Source organism: Ambystoma mexicanum, chromosome 10 (genome assembly GCF_040938575.1).
Source record: "Ambystoma mexicanum isolate Mex_15411 chromosome 10, UKY_AmexF1_1, whole genome shotgun sequence".
Classification (NCBI taxonomy): Eukaryota; Metazoa; Chordata; class Amphibia; order Caudata; family Ambystomatidae; genus Ambystoma; species Ambystoma mexicanum.
The window spans coordinates 85,114,857-85,123,305 of NC_090932.1; the positions used below are offsets into that span (position 1 = coordinate 85,114,857).

At 51.0% G+C, this 8,449-nt stretch overlaps 1 protein-coding gene across 1 annotated transcript; it reads left to right on the forward strand.

Moving 5' to 3' along the window:
- The first annotated feature begins 605 nt into the window (after positions 1-605).
- Positions 606-7,945, forward strand: PTMA (prothymosin alpha). The gene is made up of 5 exons (XM_069617554.1): positions 606-799; positions 3,600-3,665; positions 4,082-4,175; positions 6,207-6,271; positions 7,119-7,945. Exons 1-5 carry the CDS (start codon positions 752-754, stop codon positions 7,164-7,166), a joined length of 321 nt encoding a protein of 106 aa, XP_069473655.1. The 5' UTR covers positions 606-751; the 3' UTR covers positions 7,167-7,945.
- Positions 7,946-8,449: the final 504 nt, after the last annotated feature.

Genomic DNA, 8,449 nt, shown 5'->3' on the forward strand with positions numbered 1-8,449 from the left:
AGATTCAAGTTTATGAATGATAAACAACGCATTTAGAAATAGAAATGTGCAATGTGCGTTTTAAATATACGATTTGCGGAGAATACCGCCTGCTCATGTATTTAAAACTGCGCAATGGCGCTTTACTTTTTTTTTTTTTGTTTGCTTTGCACACGGCCCTTCTCTGTTTTTTTTTTTTTTTTTTGCTGCACACGGCCCTCTACAAGGTTTCCCCCGCACCAGCCCCCACCGGTTGGATTGTTTGCGTTGGCTTGCGCGGCTGAGACCTGACGCAAACTCATGACACATGCGCAGAGGCCGAGCGTCCCCCCTGTTTCAGCCCTCCTCCCCCTTCCAAAAAGAGGTGGCGCGTGGGCTGAAGGAAGGGGGAGGGAGGTGGTTGGAGCAAACCTGTGAGCGCGCGCGCCGTGCTCGACAAGGACTGTTAAAAAAAAAAAAAAAAAATTCTAGGCGGAGGGAAGATGCACGGCCTGGTCCCCCATTGTTTCACTCGCCTGTCAGTTAGCCTCCTTGCAGGGGCGGGGTTTGTCCCGTGCGGTCCAATGGTAACCATTCGCCCGGCACCAGACCCCGCCCCGCCGTCTATATTAAAGCTTCTGGCGGCGTGCGAGCCTTTACTGGCAGCACACAAGAAAAGCCATCTTTGCATTGTTCCTGTACCAGCTGCTGCAACAGGCGAACCATTTTTTTTAACCGCTCTATTTTTCTATATATTTTTTATATATTTTATTACCGCCGATTCCCGTCCGAGATGTCCGACGCAGTAGTAGATGTCAGCGTGGAGAAGTCCACCGCCAAGGTAAGATGCCCACTTTCTGATGCACTTGGAGGCATTGGGTGCTTCACTTTGTTTTTAAATCTGATTATTTATTTTGTCTGTCTCCCTTTGTCGCCCTAGTGCTCTTTCTTAGTTATCTCTGATCTTTCTGCATGGCACACCGTTGCTAACTATGCTAGTCCGTTTTGGGGCCGCTTGATTGGCATTCCGTCCGTTTTGGGGCCGCTTGATTGGCATTCTCTTTTATTGCCGAGCTCCGTGCGCTGCATGCTGTGTGCCCCGCGTGCCCTCCTGGTGCATGGGAGGTGGGTCGCAGCAGGTAAAGGTCGCTGCTGCAAGTTTCCAGGTGGCCCTGGCGGGCGCGCTCCGCCCCGCCGGCCGCCTCTCTCTTTTCTTTATTCTAAGGCGGGGACCCGCGCCTGTCAGTGGGGGAGACGGCGATTGGCTGCCAGCCTTCAGATCCGCGCCGCTCCTATTGTTTGATGAGGCAGGAGCAGGTCCCTGGTGCCCTGTGACCTCAGGTGTTTGGTCTGACATCTCCCAGGGCGCGCGCGGGGGTGAAAGTTACAGATCTGACCTCAGAGGCGTTTGGGGGGGGGGCGGGTTGTAGTAGTTATAGTAGGTAAGGGAGGGGTGCCTCCGCTATATACCTGATGGAAAGATCGCAAGTCCGGAACATATGGAGAAAATCGTGTTCTTTATTACCTGTGCCCTTAAAGCGGAGGGGGTAGGGGCGTACTAATTACCTCTACCCTACGGTGGGGGGTCGTTGCAGATGTGTTCGTTAGCTCCGCAGTTTCAAAACTTGATTTTTTTCGGGGGGTGGGATAAGAAGTGCGGGGGGGGTGCGATCTGTTGAAGGTGCTTAGGCCAGCCCCCCCCCCCCATTGGAAAGTATAGTGTTGGCAGGGTGAAGAGGGGAAGTGACTGCGAGTTGTCACTCCGCTCCCCCGCCAAGGAGCATTAAAAGGGAACGCTTGGGGGGGGGGGGGGGGGTCTTGTGGCCCCGCCCACACCAGGGAGGTGTGATACGGTGGAAACAGATGTTCGCCCCGAAAGGCAGCTGTGGAGCCTACATGCCCAGAGTAATTCGGTAACATTTTCCTACTTTGATGTTGGGACTAAGCGAGGTTGACGTTTCGCGTGAGAGGGAGGAGGTGGGGGTGTCGCCAGTGTTTGTCTGAGAGGGGAAGCTGTTCACCTTGCCGCCCCCTGGGATGCCTGGCACAGCGGCATCTATTGAGTGCACACTTGCGGCAAGCGGATGGGCGCGCAGAGGGGAGGGGTATCGCGCCCATTGTGCGGGGACTGGGGAAGCCGCTGCCGCGGGCTCTCGGAGACGCTGTAGCCGGTGCCCGGGGGTAAGTCGGGGGACTCCGGATACACTGTAGCGCAGCTGCTGCTCCCGCGCGCTCTGTATTGAGGGGGCTGCCGCGGGCTCTCGGAGACACTGTAGCCGGTGCCCGGGGGTACTTTGTTGTCTGGCGGCAGTCGGGGGACTCCGGATACACTGTAGCGCAGCTGCTGCTCCCGCGCGCTCTGTATTGAGGTTACAGTGTATCGCGCGCGGGTGCTCGGTGTGGCAGGGGCGAGGGCCGGCTCGGCCACACTCTGAGAGAAACGGTGCCGTTAAGTTTCCATCATTGGCTGTGCTGCCCCCCCCCCCCCCGGGATGTGTCCAATAAAGGACGCAGCTTTTGTTATCGGATCGCTTTGTGTCATGTCCCCTGTCCCGGGAAGTGCTGCCACCACTGCCCTTTGCCGCTATGTGACCAGCCTTGCGTGTTGTATTATGTACCTGTCTAGTGTGGGGGGGGGGCTCTTGTCTGCGTGTGGCACCTGCATCTTTTGACAGTGGGCTAGTTGTGGTATGGGCACGAATATTTTTGGGGCTGACAACCCTGTCTCTCGGATGGAGTGGGAGGGAATATAAAATGCGCACCTCGGTTTGGGGGGGGGGTGTTACAGGTGTCTTTCTCGGGGGGGCGGTCTGCCCTCAATATTTCATAACCTCTACCACACGGCGGTTGGCCAAATGTCACGTGACTGGGACTTGTCGCGCCCCTTTATCGCTCGGTGTCAAGGTGTCCTGCACCTCACGAACCGCTTGGGGGCGGGGGGAGCGCCCTTTTGCTCCTCCCCTTCCATAGCCACGCAGGTGACAGAAGGGGCACGTGATGGGGTAAGGACCAATGGGAGCGCTTTTATCTGCGGGCGGTAGGTTTGAAACACTGCTTGCTGCGTGTTGAGGCAGGGCGGACCAGGTGCGCTGCAACGCGCATGCGTAATAACTCGGCAGCCATGTTAGACTTTCGCAGGACCATTCTCAATAGAACTCTACCCTGTTACCCTTGCATTTTTATTTACTCCTTGTTACCCTTGCATTTTTATTTGCCCCTTGTTACCCTTGCATTTTTATTTACTCAAGTACCAATTTGTAATTGTCACTGCATATTTTAATGCATTTTTTCTTCTGTCATTTTTTTTTAAAAAAAGTTAATCAACTGGTAATACTTAACATGTTCATAGGCCCACACATTTGTGTTGGGGTGGGTGGTGCAAGTTGTTATGCTACTGAGGTTGGGGCGGTTGTTTAGTGGGGGCTAAGTAAATAAGTAATTGCAAGCTTTTCTTTTTTTGCTGGGGTTGCATCAACCATGTTTTCATGCGGCTGTTGTGTGAACTTCCTGTTCTGAAGGGGGGGGGGTCTTTTCTTAAAGAGCAGCGGAGGATTTAAAAACAATTAAGTGGCACTTTCCCGTTGATGGGAGGTGGCACATCTGTGTGCTGTAACTGCTAACGAACGCTTCTTTCTTCACAGGATTTAAAAGCAAAGGATAATGTGGTAGAGGAAAAAGATTGCAAAGAAAAAGCAAACGGGAAAGCGGTGAGTCCCTTGCATGTACAATCTGAGTTGGAGCACTCCTGCTTCTGCCAGTCTTCCGCAAATCCCCCCCACCTCAACTCGGGCTCTTTGAACTTTATTTTCCTGTTTTCTTGGTCGAATGCAATGCATTCATTACTACAACAGTCTGTATGTGCTCGGGGTGTTGGGGGTGTGTGCTCGGGGTGTTGGGGGTGTCTTAATCTGAATACATTTCGTTTTTCCAAACCTATTGGGGAGATGTCGATGTCCTATGGCGACAGCAAGCCCTTCTCATGGTCCCCACCTAAAATCTTTTCACCAGTGGCTCACTTTTGGGGGCATTGCATTTCAATCTGCAGTGCCGGTCAATCTGCAATGTCGGTCCTTGGAAGTGACTTGGTTTACAGTGCCTAAAATAGTTCCTGGTTTTGTCCTAGGAGAATGAGGAAAATGGTGAACAGGAGGCGGACCATGAAGTAGACGATGAAGATGAAGCAGGGGATGATGACGAGGAAGAAGATGAAGTGGAAGGTAAGCTTTCTTGGTTTCTCTTTCGAGGACAGGAGCTGCAGTGGCTCGAGGACAGGGCTGCACCTGTGCCGCAGGAAAGCGACCCAACCAGGGGCACTAGGTGAAGCCACAGTGGCCATCGTTTAGTCTCCAGTATACAAGCACACCAGCAATGCATTATGGGCCCCTCGAATTTGAAGAACACCGTTTTAAAGCAGTTGTTCAACCTTCAAATGCCTAGGGGTTGAACACACTGCTGATGATCAAACCTGTTAAAGTGCACACGTAGAAGTCCTTAACATTAACACTTAGGTTTTTAAAAATAAGACTCAGTCTTTCCCATTTGGTGTTGGTAGACACTGCCCATATATCCGATTTTAACAGGGTCTTAACCCTCGCCATGTCTGCAAAGGCCCCTCGTCCCCAGCATCTGTTCTCAGTGTGTTTTTTGGGGGTGGGGGGATGTTTGTATTTGGAGTTACTTCCAGCTTGCTTGTCTGTAGTGCCTACCCGGGAAGTGGGTGTTTCTTGTGATTAAATGTAGAAATGGGTCTAGGCCGGGTGGGTAATCGGGGGGGGGGGGGGGGGGGGGAGAGGGGGTTCATAGTCGAAGGCTCCATTCAGTGGCCAAGTTGATATGCTCTAGATTGTTCTAGAACACACGACTCCTATGTAGGTTCTTTCCTCCTGCCTCTTGTGGTGTTTCCCTGGGCCTTGTAGGAGCTGATACATAATAGCCTCTCATTTGCATGTCTAGATCCGTCCCAAATTGTATCCAGTTTTTTGGTCACATATCGTGTAACGTGCCTTTGTTAGGTTCTTCACTGCGGTGGGTGGGATACACGCTGGTTTAGTTTTGAGCGTGGAGCCACACTCATGACAGCCAAGCCACTGGGTAGCCCCCTCCCGCTTTGAATCTCCTGCCAAGCCGTCCTCATTGTCTGATCCTTCAGTGCTGATGCAATGGTCTGGCATGTGAGCCTCTATAAATACAGAGTATTACTTTCTTTTCCCGCTGCTGCTGGGCAGGCTCACATGACGCATGCTATATTCCCGTGGACCTGTGTCGTTGAGCTGTTTGTGAAAATTGGCCCCTTCCTGGTTCATAGTGACGAGCACCATTGTGTGGTGTGAATAATCTGAATTGTTACATCCCATGTACTGTCAGTGCAGAGTACGCATGGGCTCTGGAGAAAATCCACCACCCCCTACTTCATGAAAATGCCATATGCGCAAGTCCCTATACTTACAATTGGACATCCTGAAATTCTGGCTGCCAGGACCTTTTACATGATATCCTGGTTCCTTAGTGCTGGGCGTTGGTGCACCGTTGCCTGGCCTCTGAAAGGGAATCACTGCCACAGTGGTCTTGAAGCACCCGAACCATATCCTTTTGGGTGAACATGGGTGTGTGCAGAGTCCTGAACTAAATTGCTCTACATGTCGGACAGAGTTATGTCCGAAGGGTTTGGGTCCTGACTTCAGGTACTATGGCAGTCTTCAGATCTGTCTCTTGTGGCATGGTCACAATCTGTGCCGCAGGAGGCAGTGGCTGGTGACGCCAAAAGGTGTGGGTTGAAAAGGTTAGTGAGGCCAGCATGGCATAAAGGGTATTTGGGCGATCTTGACAATGGCCTAACTGCTGTGCCCCGTTACCCGGTGATGTCTTAAATGCGTTATGTCAGTCAATCTGCTTTACATGCACCAAATCCAGTGGTCCAAATGTGTACAAAACGAAGTAGTGGGGCAGTAAAAGTATAGGTATAGTAGAACTTAATGTGGTGTGCCCAGTTCGATTACTGGCCAAATCACCACTGTCGTTTCGGAACCGCTAGGCGGGGTGGCATACTGTGTTCCACCTGGGGCATCCAGACCGTAGTCTGCTGCAGGGAATACAAGGGGTGAGGGAAAGTTGAGGATGGACGAAGAGTAAATCAATGCTACCCTGCTTGCCATTTTGTGTCCCTCCCCATTCCTTAAAGCAACTTATGGTGTTAGCCAGTATCACCCCGCCCACCCCCAAACTAATGACCACATCTTTTCTCTTTTCAGGTGAGGACGATGAGGATGATGACGAAGATGAACCCACAGGCAAACGAGCAGCTGAAGATGATGAGGTGGGTATCCTTATTGCATGTTGTGCATTGTATCTGCACTGAGCAGACTGCCATGGTGCAATGCCTAATGAAAGGGCTTTGCAGAAGTTTTGGCTGCACATCTGCCAGCCTTCCATGGCCGGCTTTGCCCGTTGCATTTGCATAGCCATAATGGTGCACCTTCACCATGAGTATTGGGGGGAGGCGCCAACTAGCAGGTTCTGCGGCAATGCCTTCAGTAGTATAAGCAGTCTGGCTTGACCGAATAGTTGCCAAGAAGTAGCCGGCCAAATCTTCTGGCTAATGACCTCAATTTCAAGTCTCCCAGTTCTGACAACTAGGCCAACCACGATACAGTACACCTTTAGGTCGTCACCACAGGCTCTTGATTCAGGGTCTAGGGAGCAGGGGGGGGGGGGGGCGTGCTCCACGTGAAAGAAAACTGCCCAATGCTAGCGTGTATATCACCCTGACTATCGCGGACCTGTGAGTAGAAATTTGCCCAATGCATGTCCTCCATCTAGCAAGTGATGGATAGTGCTTCGTGGTTGCCCTGTGTCTGCTTGGGTGATGTGCTTGAATGCTTATTATATTCCCTGGAAACTCATAGAGCTTCAATCTAAGCCATATGCGACCCAACTTGGAATCCAATTGTGTGCGACTGGTTTGACTTGTGCCGCGTGTGTTCTGCTTTGCTCAATGGAACCTTATGATTTGAGACCAAACCGAGGTTTCATGTATCGGGGGTTCCTCATAATAGTGGATGAGTGGATCAAGTTGGCCCATAACTTGACCCTCAGATTCCCATGTACTAAAAGCCCGAGTTTTGTAGTGAATTGCTCCTTAACCTGCCCATCTTTCTCTGCAGGATGACGAGGTCGACACAAAGAAGCAGAAGACGGACGATGACGACTAGACTTCTCTTCTATGGTGCTGCTGTCCATTTTCACCCTCTTCCTGTCAAAGTGGTCACCCTTCTTCCTCCCTCCCTCCCCCGCAGTAGAGCTGCGCACCCAGGCCTGTCCCCTTCGAGACCCCGGGTCCCATCGAGGGCGTGGCTTCACCGCGCACCGATCGTAGCGAGTGTAAACATTTTTACAAGGAATACGGAGCGGGAAGGAGACTAGCGAAAACTTCAAAGCTCCACTTTTTTTCTGAAAGTACTTAAAAAGGAATTTGTTTGTATTTTTTATTTACATTTTATATTTTTGTACATATTGTTAGGGGGTGGGGTCAGTCATTTTTAAGTGATCTCTAGGTGACCAAAAGTGGGCTTTGAAGTGTCTTGTGTTGGGAGAGAGGCGGGAAGGGTTTTCTTTCCGCCCCTCCCGCCCTGTCCCAGGTGTAGCTTTTATTCGTGGTGTGACCATGTCTTGAGTTCTACGCAAGGAAAATAAATTGCAGGGGGGGAGGAGGGGAAAGTTGTAAAAAAAATAAAATTAAAAAAATCTATAAAATAAAATGGAAAAACACCCACTCTCTGAGCATTCCAGTAAACTTTTTGTTTGTATGTCCCTTGATGTACAGTAAGTAGGTTTGTTTGTATGAGCTGGCAAGGCCAAAGATTGAATTTTTTAATTTGTGTATGAAGTTGCTGTTATATTATTTTCATTTCCTTGGCCTGTTTGATGTATGTGTGAACAGATATTGTCCAATAATAAAACGGGATGTTTATTTTGCCGACTTGTAATAATGCCACTGACTCAGAGCTGTTATTTTGTTCTCCCTCCTAGCAGTCACTGAACCCCCTACCATCCTTGGTGTCTTCCCGTGCTTCACACCCCCTCTGCTCCCCAGGCCTCCCTGGAGCGTGGTGGGTTAGAGTGCACATGGTAATGAAGCCGAGACCACCTGCCTGGAGTCTTGTGGATTCAGGCACTGGGTTTCACATAAAATGGCAGGGTGGTCCCTACTGCTAGTCCCCAATGGCTTCTTTGAACGGTCTCCCCAATGGCCAGATGAACTTTGCTTAAAATGGTATTGGCCAAGTAGTATGCTTGCTTGGGGACAAACACTCGGGGGGGGGGGGGAGGGGGGCTGGGGGGGTTGTTGATTCCCACTGGTACAGTGAGTCACCTAGACTAGGTAGGGCATAGCCTGGCCAGAACACACCTCATCCGATGCCACTTGGCAATGGAGTAACTCAGTTGGAAGCATGGTCTACAAAAGCCTCTTATTTGAAGAGCTGGCGACATCGTG

Bases quoted from the DNA above. Each gene is read 5' to 3' on its own strand.
- PTMA (XM_069617554.1), top strand. From the start codon at position 752: ATGTCCGACGCAGTAGTAGATGTCAGCGTGGAGAAGTCCACCGCCAAG. The intron at 800-3,599 runs GTAAGATGCCCA...CTTTCTTCACAG, and splicing joins TGGAGAAGTCCACCGCCAAG to GATTTAAAAGCAAAGGATAA. The intron at 4,176-6,206 runs GTAAGCTTTCTT...TTCTCTTTTCAG, and splicing joins GGAAGAAGATGAAGTGGAAG to GTGAGGACGATGAGGATGAT.